The sequence below is a fragment of the Sminthopsis crassicaudata genome, chromosome 3 (assembly GCF_048593235.1).
Source record: "Sminthopsis crassicaudata isolate SCR6 chromosome 3, ASM4859323v1, whole genome shotgun sequence".
Taxonomy (NCBI): domain Eukaryota; kingdom Metazoa; phylum Chordata; class Mammalia; order Dasyuromorphia; family Dasyuridae; genus Sminthopsis; species Sminthopsis crassicaudata.
The window spans coordinates 318,216,325-318,242,720 of NC_133619.1; the positions used below are offsets into that span (position 1 = coordinate 318,216,325).

General features: G+C 32.8%; 2 protein-coding genes across 7 annotated transcripts in view; one reads left to right on the forward strand and one right to left on the reverse strand.

Moving 5' to 3' along the window:
- Positions 1-285: 285 nt before the first annotated feature.
- Positions 286-24,974, reverse strand: ATG3 (autophagy related 3). Of its 4 annotated transcripts, none has more exons than XM_074301187.1 (12): positions 24,677-24,974; positions 21,716-21,757; positions 16,700-16,753; positions 14,369-14,431; positions 12,611-12,718; positions 9,867-9,916; positions 7,909-7,987; positions 6,351-6,385; positions 5,901-6,056; positions 4,847-4,974; positions 1,944-2,012; positions 286-547 (listed from the first exon to the last, which is right to left on the reverse strand). In XM_074301187.1, the coding sequence occupies exons 3-12, from the start codon at positions 16,710-16,712 to the stop codon at positions 466-468; spliced, it is 783 nt and encodes a 260-aa protein (XP_074157288.1). In that variant the 5' UTR covers positions 16,713-16,753; positions 21,716-21,757; positions 24,677-24,974; the 3' UTR covers positions 286-465. The 4 variants fall into 4 exon arrangements, with proteins under 4 accessions (XP_074157288.1, XP_074157285.1, XP_074157286.1 ...); XM_074301184.1 differs by having other exon boundaries at positions 14,369-14,439; positions 16,704-16,753; positions 24,496-24,973; XM_074301185.1 differs by lacking the exon at positions 24,677-24,974 and adding an exon at positions 24,496-24,634.
- The window catches only part of SLC35A5 (solute carrier family 35 member A5), a 40,638-nt gene continuing 39,161 nt past the window's right edge, over positions 24,920-26,396 (forward strand). The window contains exon 1 of one of the 3 annotated variants that reach the window (XM_074301179.1): positions 24,920-25,345. The gene's annotated coding sequence lies outside the window, so the exon portion shown is untranslated. The remainder of the gene's footprint in view (positions 25,346-26,396) is intronic. The other 2 variants (XM_074301180.1, XM_074301181.1) reach the window with 2 other exon arrangements.

Genomic DNA, 26,396 nt, shown 5'->3' on the forward strand with positions numbered 1-26,396 from the left:
TATTTTAATATATTTTATATTATTATATATTATCTTAACTAGATACAGAAAAGTTGCCAAAATTTATTGTAGTAGGGAAAAGTTATAATCTTTTTTAAAAAGGGTAGCTTATTTACATTAAAACTATTATCCAAAAACTTCTTAAATGAACCATAAAGGTTACAATCAATAACCATAGAGTTCATGCACAGAAACTGTTCTTACAGACCTTAGTATGGAAATACTGTATCATTAAGAAGTTAGCATAAAGGGAAATATTTTATAAAACAAGCCAAGTTAAGCTAGTTTCTTTGCACACAGATTTTTATTAAACAAGGCTGGTAATGGAACATCTTTTTTGTTTAATGAATAAACATAAGTCCCTTTATTACAGAAATTGTATTCATTGGTGAGTATGGTCACATCTATAGGTTAAATCTTTTAAAATTAGAATCAATAATTAGTATAGAATTTATTATCTCTTCATTACATTGTGAAGTGTCTTGTGTAGTCATATTCTATTGTTGGAATGACAGCTTGTACAAATTTCAGGAAAATGAGAAGATACCTAATGAAATTCAGCTAAGGAAAATAAGTTTTATAAATAGGTGATGTTTTTATAAGGCAACAATACCAATGCATTTAACAAGAAGTACCATATTATAAGGAAAACACTAAAAAGTAAATATTTTGACAAGTATCAAATCACAATGCATTATATTTTATTATTTATATATCTATCTCAAATCAAGGGCTCTATTACTTTTAACATCTATGACTACTTAATCTCATTCAGTATCTTTAAAGCTTCTCATTTTTAAATCTGAAAGCAAGAACAAGCGTGAATTATTCCTTAAAAAAGAAAGAAAAAAAAGAATTTGATCACTTAACTTTTCAAAAAACTAAAGGATAGCCTTAATATCTAAGATGGAAGGATCACAGAAAAGGAAAATAAGAATTAGAAAATAAGAGATGCTGGAGGATATGTGAAAAGCAACCAAAAAGTTAAAGAGAACTAAAATGAGTGGCTTCAATGAAATCTAGCAGCCAAAATGCAAACTCAAAACAAATCAAACTTACTGACATTCTATGGTATGAGCAGTTTTATATAAAACCCCAGGTGTGATCAATATCAGTTCAATAAGAGGTTTTTCTGGAGGATCTACAATAGCCAGATCCAGGAGATCTTCTACTCAAGTTCATTGGGACATGAACTGACTTACTGAGAGCTCAACAATAGTATGACAAACCAAACAAACTCTAGGTGACATAGAGGTGGACACCAGAAAAGGCTAGCACTATAAGCTAATATATAAGCTAATAATAATATATAGCTAGCATTATAAGGCTAGCACCTAAGAAATGTTGTATACTACCTTTGAAGTTTCTATATGAGGTCCCAAAATAAAATGTGCAGTGAATAATAATAACCATAAATGAATTAATGTTTTGGCACCTTTCACTCAATAGCTTTGGTGCAATTTGCACTCTCTATTCTCATTTTCAATCCCCTTTTATCCTGCAAAAACTAATAGAACTAATAAAGCATAGTTATATAAGCCAATGTACTAATTTGGAGGTATGATTGATGGAAAAGAAGAAAAAATACTTTATGTTATCTTTTTTAAACATGCAGATAGTATTATGGATCCACCAAATCATCACCCTCTGCCCTCTTTTTTTTTTCCCGTATGAGAAGAGTTTGGAGATATTCATTTATTCAATCCTTTTGAACAAAAACACATATCTAAGTTTAAAGGATCAGACCATGACCATGAAACAAAGCAATGTTTCAAAATAAATTCTAAGACTTTTCATTAAGTCTTCATGATGTAAGAGGAAATTTCTAAGACAATAGGAACTTGGCAATTTCAAAGTTATGATGGCATATGCAAAAAGAAAAAATTCTGTAAGAACTACAAGTAATTTGTCAAAACATAAACACTTCTACTAGCCAAGGATACATATGAACACCAAGTTCTCCTCCACCTTCTGCAACTGTCTCAATGATTTTTTTCATCACCTCAGCATGTCTGAAAAAAACAAACAAAAATAATAGAAGGCAATCATATCAAAGTGAAAAATGGCATTTTCTCAAAGGCATAAGGAAGAAATGTGTTTTTTTCTTTTAACATAACGATTCAGAAATACCAAGTCATTCACTTAGTTTGCTTTGAGAGATAAAGTGGTATAAAAAAGCAGAGAGGAACCAGAAAGGGTGAACACTCCAAAAGAAAGTGGTGCTTCTTAAGGAAAGAGTTTAACGAGTGAGTTTGTCTGCTATCTCAGAACTGTCAAGTTCAAGCTATCTGTTGAGACACTATAGCTTGTAAAAGTAAAGATGGTGTCATATTGAAAAAAAAAATTTAATAAAACTGTATAATGGCCAAGAATAGTCAGATCAAGTGGGTCAAAGAGACTTAAAAAAAAAAAGGCAGCGTAGACTTTTTTTTTTGAGGCTGGGGTTAAGTGACTTGCCCAGGGTCACACAGCTAGGATGTGTTAAGTGTCTGAGACCAAATTTGAACTCAGGTCCTCCTGAATTCAAGGCTGGTGCTCTATCCACTGCACCACCTAGCTGCCTCCCAGTGTAGACTTTTAATCTCCTAAGTTTGTTGTGTTGCTTGGAGTTTGATGTTATTTTTTTTGGTACTCTGTTCCATAGGCTATCATACAACTCTTATTTAAAATTAACTCTATTTTTGTGATAAAGATTTATCCTGTTTTCCTATCCATAGCTGAACCAATATCAACTGGTGAGAATTAAAAGCACCTAATATAGTGCCTAGGACATAGTAGGTCTTTCATAAATATTTATTGATTGATGGATAAAAAGGATATACTCAAACATCAAATCAAGAGAAATCTCTTAGAAAATTTACTTTTAGATAATTCAGGGCCAAGGAGAGTTCTAAGTAGCTAACATTAAAGAATTAGCAATTTTCTACTCCTCTCTTGTTGTTCATGACTTATCAACAGTGAGTTAATACTTCATTTGAATACAAAAGTAATGGTAAATGAGGAAAAATGGAAAAATTTATTACAAGAAAAACTTCTGAATAAATTAAAGAACTTTATTCCATTACAACTATGCATGATTTACTTGAATAAATTTCTGTAATTTGCATTTAGGTATATGTTTTTTTAAAGGAAGACTTGTAGGAATTATTGAAAATAGCTAATGGCAGTTTTCTATTAGAAGTGACAAGAGAAGAGATCAGAAGCATCCTTCTCTGGTTATTTTAGTTTTTGAAGACTGTCTTGGATAGAATAATTATATGGCTACAACAACACTTTTTTTTTTAAGTTTCTGATTAAGAACTTTTAATATTATACACCATTATTAAATGAAAAGAATCCATTCTGGGCTAATAAGGCTCTAAGAAACTAAAAACAATTCTGTACAGAGCTTCAAATTTCTAGAATTTGAATTAAATAAAATGTATTTATATGCAAAAAATTAGTCGTATAAAATTTATAAGCAATTAGATATATATGTACTTATCTAAAAAAGCATGCACCCACCCCATACACAATTCTGATTGTTATGTTGCTGATGTTTACATAATGTTTCAATTTATGAAAGCAAAACTTTCAGTTTATGAAGCATACTCAGTATCCTAAATTTAGCAAAAAAAAAAAAAAAAAAAAGAAAATGCTTAAATCATATCTACCATTTGTTTTCCTTATTTATGCCTTGTTCTTGCTTCTGTATCCTTCTACTTTGAGGCAGAAATTAGTATTTGTTCATTATATATTATTTTAATCAAAATACTTTTATATGACAGGAATGGCTCTTAGAGCATTGCTTTTTTCCTCCACATATTCAGACCTGAATTAAGTTAAACCACTGACTCTGTAATATGCTAAACCAAGATGTAAAAATAAAAAATAAAAAACCAGGAGTGCCTCCGATACTTTAGCCTTCTATACCCTCCCTATAGGTACAATATGTAAATATAAGTGCAATATAGAAAAGGAAATGTTTTTCACTCATGTCAAAACTGATTTAATTTTACACCTACATCAGATCTTCCAGATCCTCAATGTTACAAATAGTTCTAAAACATCTTTAGGAGATTATTAACTAGGAGCTTTTGGCTAAGGAACCTAAAGTTAGAGAAAAGGGGGTTGACTGGTAACAATTAACTCTGAGACCAGTCTGTTTTCTTCATGTATGCCAATTTAACAAGTAACTAATAAAACATTAAAACTTTATGTAATTACTTTTATAGGCTTATACTAGAACAATCTAGATTGTTCCAAAATAATCTGCTAAAAACAGTCATAAAATCTGAAAGTTCTTTTATATTCTTGAGAGTTACATGGTTGCTATGAAGTCCACAATTCCAGAGCCTAGTGACACACTTGAGAGCTAAGACACATGTACAAAATAAAGGAAAAAATGCGTAAATGTCTATTCATTTCAGTCATGTCTGACTCCTTATAACCCCATTTGGGGTTTTCTTGGCAAACTGAAGTTATTTGTCATTTCCTTCTCCAGCTCATTTTACAAATGATGAAATTGAGGGCAAACAGTGACTTGCCCAGTGCCAGACAACTAGTGTCTGAGACTGGATTTGAACTCTGTTCTTACTGATTCCAGGGCCAGCATTCTTTCTCCTGTACTACCTAGCTGCTGTAAAATATGTAAAAACAAAACGATCAATAATATTAATAAAATAAGCACAAAATATATTTTTTTTACTTTCCTCTATGCTTAGCAGATTAATCAAATGATAATTTTTGAGGAAAGAAATAAAACCTCATTTGTCTAAAAAGTCTAGGTTTCTGCATCTGTGTAACAAAAAAGTTCCCAAGACATTCATCTGTGTATTATAAGACTTACAAAAGAAATCAAACATACCTGCATGGGTGAACTGAACACATGGGAGGAGGTGGAAGATGAGGGTGATTTTCGATGGTTACTGTTTTCTTAACATGATCTTGACTGATGTCTTCATACATATGTTCTACTGTTAAAGGCTGTCGTTGCTGAAGGCCCAGAGAATGTTTTGAAATTGCTTAGTATCTTTAAAAGACTGGTATTTTTGAGAGGCTTAAAACTTCCTCAAATATTCTACATTTTTCATTTCCCCTTCTTTAATCTCCAGATCCTGCTTTTGAAAAATCTGATTCATCAATGGTGACAGAAAATTTTAGAGCCAAGGAGAGGGTCTACAAAGGGTACCTTTGTGAAACATAATACCTCAAAGATACAGGAGGCACAATGATAAAACATAATCATTCCTTACCTCCAATTTGCTTTGACACACCACTTTCTTTTTGCTATTTCTTTGAGGATATGTTGTGTTTTCTTTTATGTCAACAAGTAAGACAAATATTTAAAAGGCTTGGGCAAAAAAAAAAAAAAAAATACAGCCATATGATCTTATAGAAAGGTACTACAACAGACTGGGAAGACCCAGATATTACTCCTGGCTCTGTTAGGTTCTGGGGAAGTGAATGTGGGTAAGTTCTCTCAGTTCTCTGGGCTACAGGTTCCTTATCTGTAAAATCTGGGGGAAAATAACACTTATATTAACTCACACAGATATTGTAAGGAAAGTACTTTCAAAATTACAAGGTGCTTTATATAAAGTTCCATATTATTAAAAGTAACAAATCTAGGGGAAAAACTAAGTTTGATTCTCTTAATTTTGGAGGTAAAAATTCAAACATAAAACTGTAGGTGGAACCAAAGAGACTAATGGTAATAAAGTAATGATCAATATGTGCTTAAAACATTATTAACATAGTCCTAATTTACAATTCCTTCAAAATACAAATTCAAGTTCAAAAGTATTAGGTATAAAACCAAACCAACCTCATAAAGTCACAAATATTAGGCACATGAGAACAAAAACCAAATCTATCAATGCATATTATTTTCATTAAAAATTATTTCCTTATAGGTTTACCTCATCATAACCAAATAACCAGAGTCTTGGAGTCTGATAATATTTGTCATATGTAATATAAAGATCATAAGTTCTGGTTTGCAAAATAGCATCTTCACTTCCAGCATCATTTTTAGCTTTGTTAACTTCTACTATTTTCCTTGTATCCAGAGTAGCCTGAGGTATAATGCCCCCCCAAAAAAAAAGAAAAAAGAAGAAAAAATTAATAACAAATGAGATAACATGCTTTGAAAACCTTAAGACATTATATAAAGTTAGCCATTTATGATAAATCCTACAAACTATTTCTCTTACCCTATTTCTTTTACATTTAACTCATTTTCCCAAGAGAAATAATTTAAGTCAAAATTAAAACTTTTCATTAGAAACTTTAAACAAGAATGTGAATTATTTCTTTGGAAGACTAACTGAACTACTAAAAAATAACAATTGAGAAGCCCATTTACAAACCTCATCTGTCTCCAAGAGTCCACTTTCTTCATATTCTGTGATAGGAAAAGCAAAATACAATTAATGAAAATAAGAATTAAAAATTTATAAGACATCACCATTTCAGTGTGTCTAAACCTCTGCCCACCCCCCCCAAAAAAAACCCACCTTGTTTTAAAAAATGACAGTAAGAAAATATTTCTCCTTAAGTTCCACTCCAATGCCTCATTGTAATGTGAAATTAACCTGGCCCCTTATAAAGTTGTCTTGTAAAGTACAAAATGACATTCTATGTATCAAGCTATAAAAGCTCAAGCTTAGAAGCTCTGAGGAGAATGTTTTGTTTTCTAAGAATGACTGGCTCATTTGAAGACTCATTCACCAAAATGTTGGCCATAAGATACTGATATTTTTTAGAGCCCAGCAACTCACAAACTACTAAAATAAAGATCACTGCAAAATGCATTAGTGAAGGAATTCAATACAATTATGGACTTTCAAAATGCTTATGTAAATAACCAGAAAGGGGAATTGACAACATGGCACACTTAGACAAATTTCATCTGCCCAGTAAAAAACTGAATTAAACATCTGGAACCTAGCATATTCTGGTATAGATCACAGCATTAAGAACAACTGGCATGACAAAGCTAGAGATACACTTTCCCCACTAATTGTTACATTTAAAATATAATGTGTAAGTTCCAGAATTACAAAACAGGAAGACATTTTTAGTCTTTGTAAACTAGGAAATTGATAGGTTATGCAAAGTTTTGCATAACTTGTAAAGAATACAACATGTGATTCTGCAATAATCATTTATTCTTATAAGGCAGTGTAAATTATTATTTATGTGACAGCAGCAATTAATTACAGGAATAGTATGTGTTTATGTGTATATATGTGTGTGTGTGTATGTGTGTGTGTGTGTGTGTGTGTGTGTGTGTGTGTGTGTGTGTGTGTGTGTGTGTATGTACATAAGAATTCCCATTTAACATAAATTTAACTTTACATAAAGAATTTTCGATGATCACTTGACTCTACACTGTGGTCTCTCTCCACTCTTGTCTCAGAGCAGTACTCTATGGTCTGCCATTCTCCACCAAAAAACAAACAAATCAACCTCCAAGTAAAAGCAGAAGAACAGAGGCATGGAGAAATGCACAGGGTGGGTGGGGAGAAAGAGAAGCTTGCCTAGAGATCTCAAGAGCCAAGAGAGAAGACTTTTGCCTGCTGCAACCACCTGCCTAAATGTCTCCTTCTCCATCTGTTTTTCCATCAACCCATGCTGGGATACATCTGTCCCCAGTCCTGAATGCTCTCTTGCCTCTGTCCTCATCCACTACTCTATTTGTCCTTGAACTGTTTGTTAGCCCTTTTATTCTATGGTTGTGCAGCCCTTTCCTGCCTCCTTCTTTCCCTTCCCCAGTCTGCAAACAAATTTACATTACATACCCTTCTATACTATATTTCAAGAATTTTTTTTGTTTTGTTTTGTTAAGGCTTATGCTACATCTACCACATATATCATCCTCAAATTAGTATTATAATGATTTCAATAAGTCCAAAGAAAAAATACCTTCCATATCTGCTGCTTCTCCCTCATCTTCTTCTTCTTCCTCATCACATAAAGCTGAGCAGTCTCGCTTTATGCTATCCTTTGAAAATCATATTTAAAGACAATTATAGTACAATTTAAAAATAAATCATTTTAAAAAAGGAAGATTGTCAATAAAAAAGATTGAGTTAATCTAGTCTCTAGTGAGAAAAAATTAAGCTATATTTTAATATACTTTATCTCAAAGTAAAATGAATATCTTGTTGTAAGCACTATAAAATGTATTTACCTGTTACATTCACCAAAATATCCTATGTCTAACTAAAGTTAAAATTATGCTTAATTGAAACATTTTAGATATTTAAAGTCATCAAATTAAATTTTCCTTAAATTAATTCTAGGGTGCAACTACTGAAGCTATATATGCTCCACATAATATCGTCATTTTTACATGACCAATATTTAGTATATCTGAATTAAGTATAATTCTAAATCTAGATTCATCAACCTTATCTTAGCTATTCTCTTTGCTATTAAAATGAGTATGCCATTTTAAATAATTATTTCAAACAAAAGTGAATCTGAAGAGATTAATTGCAAATGAGAAAATAGTTAGCAAATAATTAAAACACAGGCAGTTTTATCTCATTAGCTAGGAGCAATGTACAAACCTGAATGAAAGCAAAATAGCAAAAGAAAGTTGAAATATTCATAGCAATGGTTTGCTTATGCCTAGAAAATATATTTGCTTGTAATAAAAGATAATGAATGATAGAAGTCATTTGCCCCATGCAAAATAGAGATAGAAGCCAAGAAAGATTATCATATGAACTGCTTCTAAAGATGCAAAATCATCAGTGTAAAACTTTTAACTAGCTCTTCAATACCTCTTTAAAAAGAGGTTTGTCAATGCAAACCTCCAAGAGTTACTTATCAGTAAGCACAAAGCTTTATCTTAAAAGAAAGTTAAAGCTCCAGTACGAGGAAATTAAAAAATAAATTTGAACAAAATTTCTCCCCCAAACTAATACTTAAGAAATGATGTAAGATCAACATTAAACCAAAACAAAGACCTATTGCTAAAGTATGAGAATAAGCCATGACTTTTTTACCTAGGATAATTTAATTCAGATGTTCTTTTTATCAAGTTATCTACTCATGTTGGAATAAATGAGCAATTATTTATATTATATAAAATGTATATGTACATGTATAAATATGTACAGTAGGATGGTATTTTTTTTTAAGTTTTTTTTTACATGGCTGAAAAAAAGCAATACTAAAATATCCACACATCTAATTTAGAGGTGGCTAGTTGATATAGCATTAGATTAAGTAAAATCCTCAACATAGGATAATTATTATAAAGTAATACCTCCTTAATTTGAAGTAGCTTCTTCATAATCTAGGGTAATCTAATCTAATCTAAGCAAGTTTTTTTCAGTCTCTATGAAGAAGATGCTTGTCAATTTAATACTGCATAAAAGACTGCTGAGAGAATGCTTAAACTACTTTGAAAAATAGTGACAACTACAAATTTCAAAAGCCAATAAGCATCTATTTACACCTAGTGCTTCAGTGGCTTTACCCATGCAATCTTATTTTTAAAGCAGGAAAATCTACCAAGAACTTCCATCAGGTGGCCACATTTGTAGCTGTTTATACTTCAATACAAAGCTACATTTATCTTAAAATAATCTATAATTCAGATTGAACTTGCCAATTTTTATGAACCAATGAGGTTTTCCCACATTTAGACCATCAAAAACCTCCTAAAGAAGAGATTTAAGAAAACAAGGAGAAGAGCTTAGGAAGAGCTTATACATAAAGGAAAAAATACTAAGAAACGGTTGAATTTTTACATTAGATTAGTCCAGCATTTGAATTGGATAAATTGATGTAAAAATTTCTCTTAAAAACTAACTAAATAAATAAAATGTGATATACTTTTCAGATTAAATAAGAAATGAAACTAATACCTTGCTTTCCAGGGTAATCTCCTTAACTACTTCTGTCACTCCTGTAATACCTATAAAATTCAACAGGTCAGAATTACTAATATTAAATTAAAAATTCTTCATTATCTGGTATGAATACAGACTCTTATTTAAGGGAGCCAAAATACTTTAAAAGTACTGATGAAATTTTCCTCACAACTTTCTTAAAAATTAATGAGGCGATAACTTCATTGTACAAATATAGGCCTTGGAACCTCAATGAAATTTCATCTTACAATTAATAAAAATATGTCTATAATCCTATATTTCATGTTAGATTATTTCTCAATTAGTTTTATGTGCTAAAGTGATTTCTCCTAATATAGATATTTTTATTCCAAGATTAAAAGTCTAATATATATTCATTTGTACTTTAAATTCATTTCCAAAAGAATTTCCAATAAAATTTAAGCTATTGCTTCAGAGAATGTAAATAATCCTAGGTATGTGTAAACAGAGACACTCTACAATCTTCAGAATCTAGATATCTTGGTAAGAATATGCTAAAAATGCCAAATAGTTGGTAGTAATAAGCTACATGGCATTGCTTCTAAGTTAGAAACATCTGCCAACATTTTTGACTTTAAGATACTTTGACAAGAATGAAAAAGAAATATACATTAGGGAACCAGAATCCCAAAAGTTATTCAAAGTCAACTGCCAACTGTCAGTGCCTGTACTATTTTGATAATACTTGGATATATCAATTCCATAAATGCCTGCACTAAAATCTATGGCCACAACTCACACTACTCTAAAATAAAGATTCTTATGGTAGTAGGGCTTGTTTGGTATGTTATAACACTGATAAAATAATGAATACACATAAATTCATTACAAAATGTTTATCATAACATAAATATGAAAATATTTTATTAAGTGCTTTTCTGAAATTATGCAAGAGATAAATGTATCTTTATTCCCTTAAAAAAAAAAGAAAAACACAACGTGGTTCGATCTAAATATAATAGAAATCCTAATTCAATCAAAATTTCTTACAAGAACCATCACTGACAATGGCAAAGAAGATACACTGAAATTATTCTCACTTATAAAGTAACATTCTCAAGGATTATTAGAAAAACCACATGGCATTAAAATAATGAATTTTGAAACTTAAGGTCAAAAATATTTTCTAGAAGAATTAATGCTCCCTATACAAAAATACTTTATCAAATAAGAAATTATGTGGCCTGTTACATGCATGAACTATCTAAACAACAATCGGCTTCTGCTTGAATACATTCAGTGATGGGGCACTTGCTACTTCCTGAATAGTTATAAACTAAAACTAACTGGCTTACAAAATGAATGAACTCAAAATCTCATTAACCTTAACACAGTTCTCTCATTAAAGGAAACAGACCATAGAGAATTTTATTAATGCTTTCTCTTTGCTATAGCCTCTAGGTACAATAAAATTTTAGTTTCATAAAACACAATAGCTCAAAAGTTTGGGGAAAAGGTTAGAGAAAAGGAGTTTCAAATATCCTACTCAGTGTGAGAAAACATTTAGATATTTTAAATGTAAATATAAATGCAAATTTGGGGATTAGAGGTGCTGTTTAAGTAAGAAAACTCAATTTACCAATGACACAGAATAAATATGGGAAAGCAATCCCTTCAAATCTCCACCTCCCCAAACTACTATTTGTACCCCATTTCTGAATGTAAAGAGGATGACTGACCTAGAGAAGTACCTTCTCTTATGCAGATGGAGACATGTAGAGAGGTGCCTTCTCTAAGGCAGATGCAGAATTGAAGAAAGACGCTTTTTCTTTTATGTAGACTTGGAGATGTAAAGAGCTTCTTCTAATATGCAGAAGTATAGAAAGCTAACAAGTTACTAAGTAGGAGGATATGTTCCTAATATCACAAGTTGGAACTAAAAATATATTTTTCCATAGAAACAATGTTATAAATGGTAGCCAGATATAATTAAAATAATACTATTAGTATCATACTTTTGCAATACAATGGTTAAAACAAGCTCACACATTTATAATATTGTTTCTATGGGAAAATGGTTTTAGAGTTCCAAATAACCAACTTACAACTTGTGGAAAGAGCACTGGATTTGTAGTCAGAAGACCTGGGTCCAAGTCCTGGCTCCACCACTTAATGGCTGTGTGACCAAATGAGATAATATATGTAAAGAGCTTTGTAACATAAAAGTGCTGAATAAAAATGTAAGTTGTTATTACTATTTTTAAACTGTTTGCAAATGAACTGCTTATATTATAATGTATAGAGACACAGATCAAAGCAGGGCAATCAGTTGAGAATCCTTTTAAGATTCATTCAAACATCCATCAAGTGCCCACCATTTGCAAGGCACTGGGAATGAAACTTAAGATAAATAAGACATGATCCCTGACCTCAAGCAGCTAATACTCCAGGAAGACAATGAAGGTAGAGAAAAGGCACACACATAATAGAATTGCAGAACTGTCAATGAATAGATAATTTAGCTATTTAAAAAAATAAGGAAATAAAAATAAAAAGAGGTACAAATGCTAAAGAACAACTGGGACTACAAGTACTTTAGAAATCTAGTACTTTTCAGAGTAAAATTTTTATATTTTTTATTTTACTTGCTTAAAAAAAAAAGTTCTTTTTAGGAAAAACTAAGCCCCATGAACAATTTTTGCTTAAAAAATGTTGTAAAAGATTATGAAGTATGTTCAAATTTTATATGTGCCATTCTATTCCCATTCTTTACTTACCTGAGTTGTGATATGTATCTACCCATCCCCCATCACCATCATCTTCTTCAATTATAGCTTCCAATTCATCAGAATATTCCATTTGTTTGCACCGCTTATAGCAAGGCACTAAAGAAAATGGATAAATGAAGTTACTGACTGATCCTTTAGGGAAAAGGGAATGTTTCTTCTCAACATTAAATGTTAAATTTAAAAAAATCTTAAAATGCTCCTAAAAATGTTACTGAGTCATAATCTATACTTATTTTGCTACATAAAACTCTCTGACAGACAAAACTGCCAAGAAAAATGCCAGAAAGGCTTGGTTTTTAGTGATACCATTATCCTATCTGCTCAGACATGGAAGGCAACAGATTGAAAAAAGATGACATTGAAGAATTGGCTGACATTGCACAGTGACAGTAGCCCTGATGTTCCAAGCAGGGGAAGAGTAGTAGGCAGACATGAAGAAAGAGAAAGGCACCATCTGCCAGTCAACAGGGTGGTAGAGGTGCCTTTCAACTTGCTTACTACAGACTCAAACTAGGTTTTTAATCATTTTTCATTCATTTATTTAAAGAGTAAAAAAAAGGATAAAAACATACTTAAAACTTCTCATGTGTACTATCTAATGAATTCAGCTGTCCTACTATCTGACTTTTTAAAGTGTCATTTAACAATTCTTAATTTTGCTCTTTCTTAAAGGCTCTAAATTCTGAGTAAAGAGCATTTTACTCTGAATAAGATGCCATGAACTCGCAACAATCTTTTCAGTAATACACAAGAATCAAACTGGATAAAACTTAGATTCAACACAGATGCAACACAGATTCTGATTTTTCATGGAATAAATTAAATGAAACCGGAGGGAAAAAAAAGAGAGATGCAATTTAGAAGATCTCCTAAAGCTTCAGATAACCCATAATTATTTTTAGAGTACACATTATCATTAGTTTTCATAGCTTTTCTCAAAGGTAAGAAGGCAAGTATGATTATATTTGCCAATATATAGCACAAACTTTTTTTAGTTTCTATATTTTTGTGTAATTACATTTTTCTACTAATCCCAGATTTATAATATTTCATTAATATAAAAAAATCTAGGATCCACATGTGCAAAATGTTTGTAGCAGCACTTTTTGCAGTGGCAAGGAACTGGAAACTGAGTGGATGCCTATCAAGCAGGAGAATGACTGAATGAGTTATGATTTATGAATGTTACAGAATATTATTGTTCTAGAAGAACCGATCCATAGCATGATTTCAGAAAGGCCTAGAGAGACTTACATGAACTGATGCTAAATGAAGTGAACAGAATCAAGAGAATACTCTACAGAACAAGAAGATTATAGGATGATCAACTTTGATGGATTTGACTCTTTTCAACAATGAGATGATTCAAATCTATTCCAATATCCTTGTGATAGAGACAGCCATCTGCATTCAGAAAGAATACTGTGGGGACTGAATATGGATCACAACATAGGATTTCCCTCCCTTTTTTATGGTTGTTTGCTTCCTTTTTTTTTTTCCCTCTCATTTTTTTCCTTTTTGATCTGATTTTTCTTCTGCAGCATAATAAATGTGGAAATACGTTTAAAAGAATTACAAGTGTTCAACCTATATTGAATCATTTGCTATTTGGAGGAAGAGGGTGAGGGGGAGGAAAGGAAGAAAATCTGGAACATGAGATTTTGCAAGGGTGAATGTTTAAAACTATCTTTACATGTATTTTGAAAATAAAAAAAACTATTATTAATTTTTTTTAAAAAATCTTACCATTTTTAGTTACCAAAAACTGTTTGCCAGTTGGAAGGTATGCCTTGACTTTCAATTCTTCCCCTGAAGCCCTTAAAAAAGTAAAAAGTAGCAAAAAAAAAAAACAAAAATATATATACAAATAAATTGGAAACTATCACGTTAAAAGCTTGAAAATAAAGCACAGAGAATCCTTAAAATGTTTCCTAGGATAGTGATAGTGCCTTGCTGAACTATTATTAGTAGTACTTTTCAGAGTGTGTTTAAAGATAGACTTTAAAAGTAAGAACAAGTGATTTGCTCAAAAGTTAAAAAAAGAGACAATAACTTACACTAAGAACAATATAGCTATTTTATAAAGACTAGATATGCATTAAGACACTATAAAACAAATATTTAAGAGAGGAGAGCTCAAGTAAATATAAACTTTGATACAATAGGACAGAATAATATCAAACTACTTAACTACATTCACTCTTAGAACCAAAACATTTTATCATTCTACTGTTTCTTAATCCTATTTATTAACTTTTGAGAAAAAGACAACATAAAAGGATGTCTCATATTTAAGAACAATTATTTTAGTATATCAGGTTCAATGTCAATCATGCCAAAGTGAGAACAAATGTACTAGAAGTAGCCTATCCAAACATAAACTTAGGCTAGTATAGCATGTAGCAGCATTATTTTAGTCCTAGTATAAGCCTGATCATATGCCTATCTGAGGATGTCAAGCAGAAGTGTGGATCAAGGGTCAGGACCATGAATGAATTCAAAACAGAAACAAAACAATTCTGCCATACCAACTTTACTAAATGTATTAATTAACATTAAATGTACCAATAAAAAAGAATAAATTCCATCCATGTATTAAATATAAGCTACTAACTCTTATATTAATCAAAGAATTTAAAATTTTGATTAGGCACTGCTGAGGAAATGTAAAAGAATATTACCTTCACAATGATGAGCTTTTCTGATGAAAATTTTAGATGCAAATAAAATGATTTTTGTAAAATAAAACATTTTTGACATTTTCTGAAAGCTACTTAAGGAATTACAACATGCGTGGTAATAGGTATATAAGATAATTTTTTTTAAATTGCTGTATGCTAAATGAAATGGTTTCCAAATATGAACTCAGGTGTAAATTTAAAACATACATAAAGGCTGAAGAAAAACACTCATCAAAATGATTTGCAATGTATTCCCTAACATGCTCAAGGAGGGAAATGCCCAAGAAAGTAGTATAAACATGTGGTTAAAAGTATTAAAGGTTCTATTTTACAAATCAAAACTAAGATAAAGCAAAAACTGCTTATCCACAAGTGGTAGAGACTAGAGGTGAAATTCATCTAAAACCTTAATTTAAAACTATTTAGCTAGTTAAGCTTTTAGAGAATAGCATATAACAAAATAGAAACCATTATCCCATAAATCCATGACCAACAGGCAGGAATTTAATAAATTTCTCAATGGAAAAGATTTTTGCTAGATAAATCTAGAATGTAAAAAGTAGTACAGATGTATTTCTCCACCTTTGGGAGGCTATTTCAGTAACATGCATTTTCATGCAAAAACTAATTTATAAATGATCTTCATACATGAAAGTGGCTCTTAGGAAAACTTTTTTGGTCATTATAATTTATTACTATATATACACTTAAAATAAGACTAATTTTCTTAAAATATTCTATTATTTATATTTGTCTTTCTTGAAGTTTTATTCCAATTTAGTGAGCTCAAAACCATTGAAGTTGATAGACTCTGAGTCTATCACCAACTTTCAACATTTGCAGACCAAAGTATCCAATACATGTTTTAATGACTACTACAGAACTTTCAAAATATCAATTCCTGAAGAAGTTGTACTTTTGAACTACATTTGTCCCTATCTTGAGTCTTAAATAAACTGAGGAACACATATAACTCAAAAGCAGGTTAATTAAAGACACCGCCTAGTGAGTCTTATTTCTTGATAATTATTTTAAAATTCATTTTGGAAAGAAAAACAGTAATAATGTTTTAATAGCATTTGAGCTTTTAAAACAAGATACTCAAAAGCTAAGATGTACAGATTACTAAGGAAGAAGCTCAAAATAGGGAAAAAATTTTTTATCAAAAAAATTTATATCATTTCTGCTTTCAGAACAAAACAAAAACTAATTTTTACTTTCTTCTCTATTAACCACACTTTGAGAAACATTTCTTGATGTTATTACTTTCAGTATCAAAAGGTCCTTGGTAAATTTATCAAAACTACATAGATGTGTATTTTGAAACTGTGTCAAATGCAGCTTCATATAATTTCAAAGCACAGTTTATGTCTAAAATTTAATCTCTGAAATTTACTTACCATTGCCATGTTGGACAGTGATGGACTAAATGGTCTCCAGCTGCAACAAACTATTCAGAGTTTGGAGGAAAGATAAAAGAAAGAATAGGAAAGGAGAAAAAAGGTTGAATATCATTGGATACCAAATGGCAAGATACCAATCTGATTATCCTACGCAACCCTAGCAGCACATATAAATTCAAAATGCACTCAGGAACTAAACCTGTTCTACCAGTCTTTAGATCTATCTCTGAGGATTATTAAATTTCAAAAGTTTAAACATTGAAAAAAGCTTAAACTCAATTCAAAAGTGAAATAAACTATTTGAGTTTAAGATAATTGCCACTAGATCACAAAATAACCATCTGTGAAGATCATAATATAATAAAGTTACAACTTAAAATATTCATGAATGAATAACTATGAGAAGCAATATGGCTTAATAGATAAAGCAAACCTTAGAATCAAAAAGATCTTGTTCAAGTAAAGTACTGACAGATTATTTCCTAAGTAATTACTGTCAACTTCTCAGAACCTTAAAATTAAGACTACAAGTTACAAAGGAGCTGTCTATAGGAATCAGCAGAGAGTTTATACATTGGGAATTTCTTAAACTGATATAATCACACATAAATGTGTATTTATATATTTTGAGACAATAAAATACAAAATTCATAAACATTTATTTGAGAGTTGGGACATCAAAATTCATTTAATCCAATCTCCTATCAAATTTGGAAATCTTTTCTATTACATTTGACAGGCTCATCCATGCTCTTATTGTACAGTTTTACTTTACATTCACTATATCACAAAACCACAAAACTTCCTGGACTTGAAAAGAGTTTTCAAAATTTATTTCACTACTCCCTCTAACATGTAATATGTATTGCAGCATTTCATATTTGTCATTAGCTGAAAATTCATTAAGAGTAACTGTAGGGGGGCAGCTAGGTGGTGCAGTGGATAGAGCACCAGCTCTGAATTCAGGAGGACCCGAGTTCAAATCTGGTCTCAGACACTTAACACTTCATAGCTGTGTGACCCTGGGCAAGTCACTTAACCCCAGCCTCAAAAAAAAAAAAAAAAAAAAAAAAAAGAATAACAACTATAGGGAAAATTTTGATACTATTTACACAAGAACCAAGTTTACATACATTGTGGTATATGTTTTTCATTTCCAATATGCTCAATTTTAAGAATACATTCCAGTGTCTGAATAGTGGACACACAAAGAAGAGGCAAATGAAATAAAGATTTAAAACTTGCTATTAGAAGTTTGAAGAACTTCTAGACATTGAAGATTCTAGACAATGAATCAGAATCGTCCAAGTATAGATACTGCATAATATGCAAAGGCAAATATGTATTTTGACCTAAATGTTGGGATTTTTTTAAGTGTCATGTCTATTATTTTATTTTTCAATCTGGTCAAGAGATGAGCTTACCTTCAGGTAGACTAGAAAACATATTCTTCAGAGTAGTCTCCTAATAAATATATTTTGTAGTACAAACTAACTTAAACAAGAGATATGTACATTTTTCTAATCATTTGGGAATACTTCTCAATCATTTATTGCTAAAGAATATATTGCACTGAAAAAAAGACGTATCTTCTATAAGTTTTAAATACTGAATAAAGGAATCTATTTTATGGCAAGAATGACAGATTGATTATGGATTAATATAATATCATCAATACTTGGAGAATAACATTTTAAGAAAAGGATAGTAATAAGATTATTTTATATTCTTAAATCTGGAAGAGATCTCAGAGGTCACTTAGTCCAACACTATTCATTTACAGATGAAGAAACTGAAGGGAGGGGGTAGCAGGGAAAAATCATATAGCAAGTAGTAGTAGAAGAGACTAGAATCCAATTATCTTCTTAAAATATTAATGACAAAGTTGAGATATATATATATAAGTCCAATATATTCTATGCAGAATGTATAATGAATGTTACCCTATTTTCATTTCCACAAGTGTCTTAATGAGCTCTAAGGGAAGGTAATACCATAAAAAATTTATCAGATTTATCAGGTAATAGGGTACCTTTGCTACCTTTTTTCCTTCTTATATTGATTTGCTTCATATCTCACAGACGTTACATTTCAGTTACTGACTCAAATGCATCAATATAACTGCTAAAACTTTAGCTTTATTCAGTGATTTTTAAGCAACATATTATTACTTCATAGTACTCAAAAGAATGCAACCTTACTTTATTGATAGAAAAATATATTTAATCCTGTTTTGCTTTAAAAAATTTTTTTGTTCAAAATATTTTTAATTATAGTTCTTATCAATGTTAAGTAAAAGTATATTTTGCTAATAGGTAAGTAATAACTTCTCTCCTCTACCATAATAAACTTTACATTTTTTTTTTTTTTTTACAACATGCAATTAGATGGAAAAAGTTATAGAGATATTTTAGCCAGAGGAAGAGTAAAATAAAACAGACAATTCCTTCACATCACAATTCTGCTATTTCAGGTTTTTTTTTCATACAACTATATGAGAAAGCCACAGTATCCCCTTTATAAGCTAGGAAGTTTTAGAAACTTTATTTCTCTCTCTATTCCAGTTGCAGGCTTAATCTCACTCTATAACTGCAGTATTCTCATCCAAAAAATTATTTAACCTTTGCATAGGTAATGCTTTTTTATAAAAGAGAGCACTTTAGGAAATAAGCTTTCAATAGGTGTTTTAGTGAATGGTAGCAAGGCCACGAGCTTAGCCCTTGTTGTGAAACATCTAAAAAGGCAATGGGAAAGTCAGGCTTGAAATCTAGGATGTCTGGGATTTATTCCACCTGACAATTCATGACCAGGGGCAAGTCATTTATAATCTTTCAACCTCAGTTTCTCTAACTATTAAGATGAAGATCACACCAACAATACCTATAATATAAACTTCGGTGAGTAAACTGCTTTATTCAACTTTAAAGTACTATATAAATGAGAGATATTATTCAAACATTATTCTACTCCCTTAACTATAACTGTCTTATAATTGAACCCACAGTCATAAGAAAGACCAGATAAAACTGTGTGTACTGATTTAACAAAATCCATCTGTGCTAAAATTATTTGTAGTAATGGGGAAAAAGGAGAGGGTAGTCTATAGAAACAGTCATATAACTGTGTCATATTATTTTAGACAGTGAAACCACCAATATTTTAAAAAAAAATCTGTTCTGTTCATCACTGATGAATGGACAAATTGTGATGAGTACAATAGACAATTACTATGCTATAGGAATATGAAGCATAGGAAGAATTATATGAACTAATGTAACGTGACACAAGCACAACTGGAAAAATATATACACAGTTATAATGTAAATGAAAAAAATAGCTTGGAGTGGGGGAAACTGATCACTGATTAATTATGATTAAGTTTGGTACTGAAGAAAAAAATACAAAATGTACTTCCCTCCTTCATAAAGGTGGAAGGTTATGGTATAGAGATTGCATATATTCTCAGATTCGGTTAGTATGTTGGCTTGTTTTGCTGAACTAACTTTTACTATGCATTCCTTCTTTGTAATAAGGATGGTTTTCTTTGAGGAGGAATACATATATATTAAAATGAAGGTAATGTAAAAAAAATAAACAGAAATTTATTTTTTTTTAAATTTTTTAATCTTCCCCATCTTCTCCAAACTCAATTTATTTATAGCATGGATTTGGGCTTTCAATTCTTCAGAACAATACTCAAAATATCATTTCTAAAATACACATTTTGTATACGTATAAAAGTAAACTGTTCTAAAACTAAAATTGTTACCTTTTCTTGAAGGTCAGTCAAAAAGTTAAAAATATATCACTATTCCTTTTGGCATGTCACATTTAGAATTCTCCAGGATTGTTAATAAGCATGGTACACTATTCTAGAAAAAACAATTCTCTCACTGACTGTCATCCTTATAAGATTACCCAACACGATTTATTTTAAAACATGACAAACTAGTTTTTCCTTCAAAATAATAAAAGAATAAAGTTGATATGTGCTTATAAAATTAAGTCACAAATTTATGTAAATAGTAAATTTAGATTGAAATGGACTAAGACTTTTTCTTCCTCCAATAGACTAAAAGAGCTCCAAAGCAGTGCTAGGTAGGTACATGGGAAACATACTAAAGCACACAGGATACACGAGGGCAGCTATATAATAGGCCTCATTCTCTGTAGTGGCTTTTATAACTTATTGGTCTAATCTTTAGGATTCCAAGCATTACAATGTCAGTTTAACCAGGACAAACGGCCAGAAACTCAGGATTACACAGATTTTTGCAATGTGTTGTAGGAGGATTGATATTTCTTATAATACAGGTTCATTAAAAAAACAAACAAACAAAGAAACAAAAAAAAAACCTAATGTCATTATATAGTCTGTAACATATATAGCTCCATTTTATTTGTTAAGAATGGATACTTAAAGGGAAGATGAAGCTATTCAGTATTTTAAGTAGAAATATTCAACTGAAACATTTAGGCAGTACCTAACATTGTAGCTTGCATACAGTAGTAGCTTTAAATTTGTTGAACAGAAAGGAACATTTTAGAAAAGGTAAAATGTAAACATCATAGAGCAGTCTTTGAACAGGTAAAATTAAATCAAGCATCTGTGCCATGTAAATCTGAAAAGAGCTTGGATGATCTGATTTTTTACATCTTTTCTATGCAAAGAGGAACTACATAAAAATTTGGTAAAGTAGAAAAGGAGGAAGAATTAATCACTTCTACAGGAAGTAGTCTTGAGCTGTTCATTTTTGCAAAATCTATAATCATAGAGGAAAAGTATTAATTTTACTCCAAGCAAGCTAAGAATTCAGGATATTTTTTAATACAAGAAAAAAATACAACCATTAATTTAATACAATTAAGGTTTATATGATTCAAATCTATGTTCTAACAGATATGGAAGTTCCATCCAGCAGTACATAACTAAAGAATTTATCAAATTATCAAAATCAGAGAAAAATACTTAAAATCTTTTACAAAGAAAACAAAGAAATTAAACTTACCTCTTCTGGGGTGATCACACCTGTTTCTTTAAATTTTGATTCCTGAAATTAATCAAAAGAAAATTCACTTTGATATAGCATAAATCTAGAGCTCTTTATATATAATGAGCCTTAAAGTGCACAATTTTTACTGTACAAGCAAGTGAAATGGTGTCAAAGACATATAAAGATATTTAAAAGCACTATAAATCTAATTTCTCCTCCATTAGATTTTGAAATCTTAGAAACGGAATTTAGAAACTTCATACCACTCTTGACCTTCCTTGACATCCAAACTGTTCAGAAATAACTTTTCTGCTAATGAAGACTACACTAGTTTAATATCACAATTCTGTTTAGCCTATATCAAAATTTCTTTGATATTTAGCTGGAAGTTTAGAATACCCTGAGAAAAATTGGACCCAGCAAAGTTAAATGACAGCTATAGTTAGATAACTAATTATATAGAGTTGGGTCCAACAATCCAAATAGATGTTCTGTATCCTAATCTACTTGTTTTTTGAATTAACATGAAATTTAATATTTTAAAGATTTTTAATTTCAATTTTAAAAGTTAGAATTTCTTTCAAAAAAAAAATCAAAGTTACTTTTTATTTGTAATTCCCAACTAATTTCTACAATGGGTCTAAGGTCTTTCACCAAAAAAAAGCTTCCTCATTTATGTTTACTTCACTTATATCATATATAAGCAACTCCCAATGGACTCAACTAAGTTTTCTCACATTATATGATTCTAATGCCTTATGATATAAATCATAAAAAAAGACACACATGCGTTTTCCCCCCAACAGACTCAAACCCTAGCTGTTCTGAGCTAGAGCTGCATACTTAATACTGTTTACAGCTTGTCAGGCTTAGCTATCCATCTGTCTTAAATAAATCAAATGTTAGATATTTTCAAAAATGTTTAAATGCTAACAATAACATCTTTCTCAAAACTAAGCCTAAGTAGGTATATACAAAAAGCCATCATATGATTCTAATGGCTTATGACATAAATTTTAAAAAAGCAGGAAAGTAGTTTCATTATCTATAAATCTATTTTTTGAAAAATAAGACCATAGGACAATTTTATGATGCCTACCATGTGCATTATAATGCACTTGATCTTTTTCATGAGAAAAGCTAGCATTAATTTAAGAGGTCTAATTTTATATCTGTTTCTAAAGTCCACAAGATTATATCTGGTGCCAATTATGTTAGCCACCAATAATATCTAGCTGAGGAAAAGAAAAATGAACTTTGAAAAAGCAAATGATTCTGCTCACTTCACTTAGAATCATTTCATGTAAGTCTAATAATTTTGTTGCAAATTTAAATGTTCAGGATTCAACTTTAGTTACAATTTTATACTTCAGTCATAACATAAACCTTAAATAGATGGTACTTTTAAAAAACTTTTAGAGAAAAAAATATTTGATGTTTTAAGACAATTTATAGCCATGCTTCCCAAACCTGTATCCTGAACAATTCTGGTAGCTTAAGGTGAAATGGCAAAGACATACATTGCATAGAAAAGCTTTCCTCTCTCTCTATAAATTGTATTATATAAATGTCAAACTCCAGCAGAAAACCCCCAATGCAGCTGGAACCAGATTAAAATGCTGTGCATAAAAAGTACTTATTACAACTTTTTCGTGAGGGCCTCCCACAATACTAATTGTGTAAACCTGGGCAGCTTACCCACTAATTCCCACTTACCCACTTCCCTTACCCACTAATTCTCTAAAACTAAGTTTCACAGGAAATGCTGACACGTATTGGCAGGGGGAATTTCATGGCCAGGACAAAAATTTTTCAGCATGAAAACAGATTTAAATTTCTCTATTTTGTTCCAAAACCTCCTTGACCCTTTTTATCCGAGGAGTAATCCATACCCTTAGCCATTACATCTACATCACTCAATAACTTGAAATATGTTGATTGCACTTACAAGTAGAGTCAACAAATCTTATTCTAAACTATTCTAGACGTGATCGTTTTAATTCCTAATTTCTAAGCCATTCTATTACAGAATGTCTGTTTTAAAGTAGAAGTGGCAAAATCAGGTAAGAAAATTCCCAAGTACTGCTGGAACCTAATTAAGTGGGAAATGTTTAACAAATGTTGAACAAAATAAAAATATAATGCAACAGAGATGTTAATTTTGTGGTTTTCTAACTCCATGCGTGGCCAGCAGGGATCGGTTTTCTACTTGGATTTGACACCACTGTTAGCTATAATGTCAGTTTTTCAAGCCTGACATTTGACATAAGTGGTCGTGAAGACCTCAGGAGAGAGATGAGGTACACTTACTTTCCCAGGCACTCCGTTCCACTTTCTGACAGAACTAGTTTTCCAGAAGTTTTTCCTTACAGGATGCCACAATCTGCCCCTCTGCAACCCTCACCCCCATTTGTTCCAGGCTCTGCTGTCTGAGGACCACGTAACCCCAGAATATACTCAAGCACTAAAGTGAGTATTAGAAGACGGAACATACAGAGGCCAAGACAGGAGAAGAGAGAGAGGAAGGAGAGGGGGAGACTTGAAGCAGCAGTTCTTAAAGCCACTCTTTTAAGAGAGGGTTCCCCTAGCCCTGATTTCTCGCTGCTAAGAGTCCTCAATCAGCAGCTGCCGTGACTCGGTGGCCCCAGCTCCAGGGTCGCACACCGATTAACGCCGTCTCCACTCAGTGTCAGTGGATGCCCGGCCCCATCCCATCCCCACCAGCATCCCCGGCGGGAACGGCGGGACGGGAATCCCGGTTATCCTCCCTCAGAGCTGGGGGCGAGGCCGGTTACCTTAAGCACGGGGGTCAGGTACTCGGCCACTTCCAGCGCCTTCCCTTTCACCGTGTTAATCACGTTCTGCATCCCGGGGCCGGGGCCGGCGGCGCGGGGTACGGGCCGCGCACTGGGCTCCGGGAGCTCGGGGCGGGAGAGGGGGGGAGGGAGTAGGGATGGGACCGGAACCGAAGCGGACCTGGGTGTCCTGCCCCCCGCGGCCGCCTCACACTCCACAAGCGGCCCCCGCGGGGGATGGGCAGCCGGCTCCCGGCGCGAGAGCTCGCTATCTCAGATCGCGCCGGCCGCCAGGAGTTAAACCAAGGGAAAGTTGGGAGAAGATAAGCGGGCGAGCGCGGCGGCGCACCCCTCCCTCCAGCGCGCGCCTTCTCCTTCCTGCCTCTCTCACGCTCGCACCCCTTCCTTCCTTCCCTCTCTCGCCGTAGTTTAGAACCTCGCAGCCATTGGAGGGCTCACATGACCCCGGACTGCTCCAGCACGTGATGCGAGGAGGGAAGGGGCGGAGCCATATGGCCCTCTCTCAGCTCTCTCCTCCCATTTCACAAATATTTCCCCCCCTCCCCACACAATGCGACTGCGCAGTGGGTTTCCTTATCGGTTCATTTCCTGACCGGTAATATTCTGGTAGCAATTCTTCTGGCAGTTCAAGAAGCTGAACCTCAGGGAACAGAAACGATCTAATCTGTCCCTTTCTTCTCCCTTCTTCCCCCTCCTCATTCCCTTCTCCTTTCTCGACAATTCTCAAAATCTACGGCTGCTACATCTGCCCGTCACTCCCCAGCCTGGCGTCTACCGCCAGCCTAGGATGGAATTCCTTCTACGCAGGTGCACCCAGCACCAGGGATAGGTAACAGCGCCCCGCTCCCTGAAAGCAGCGCATGCGTAGGCAGGGTGCCCACGTAGGAAATGAGAAACTCTGAGCCATTGCGCATGTGTAAAAAGAGGTTTGTTTGTGGAGGTTTTTCCCTCCGGGTAGAGGAAAGAGACGAAAAGGGGCGTTCTTATCCACGTGATGGGGGCGGGGCTTGTTGGCCTTAGAACGTGCTAGCACGCTGGGGAGCTGTCATTTCGGGTTGGTGGAAGTGTGCTGCGGCCTTGTGTGGTGCTCCTCTCAGGAATCGCTGGTGTATGTGGGGCCAGGTAGTCTGAGGAGGATGCTCAGGCCCTTCCTCCTGACTTCAGGGCTGGTGCTAGCTGGCCCAGTGGATAGAGCACCAGCCCTGAAGTCAGGAGGACCAGTGTTCAAATCTCATCTCAGACAGTTAACACTTCCTAGCTGTGTGACCCTGGGCAAGTCACTTAAAACCCAGCCTCAGAAAAGGAAAAAAAAGAATCGATTCTTGTGTTCCCTCCATTCTCTCTCTGGGGTTTGTCTCTTTAAATATATTATGCCATACTAACAGATTTATCGAAAAATCAATTTGCTCATGCTTTTATTTAAGAGGAGAGATCAGGAGAAGGAAAGGAAGCAAACCCAGACAAACTTAGGGGTTTCTCCTTCTTATGGTGGTGGTTCTCTTTGATGGCAGAGAACAAAATTATTTCCTTTCCTAATGCCATTCTTAAAATTCAAGTGGGGACCTCAGACTACTTTTTCTTTTTTTTCTTTACTTTTTTTTTTGTTTTTTGCTGAGGTAATTGGGGTTAAGTGACTTGCCCAGGGTCACACAGGAAGCATTAAGTGTCTGAAACCAGATTTTTAAAAAAATTATTATAGCTTTTTATTGACAGAACATATGCATAGGTAATTTTTCAACAGTGACCCTTTCAAAAACTTCTGTTCCAACTTTTCCCCTCCTTCCCTCCACCTCCTCCCCTAGATGGCAGGTAGTCCCATACATGTTAAACATGTTAAAGTATATGTTAAATGCAATATATTTGTGCAGTTGTTTTGTTGC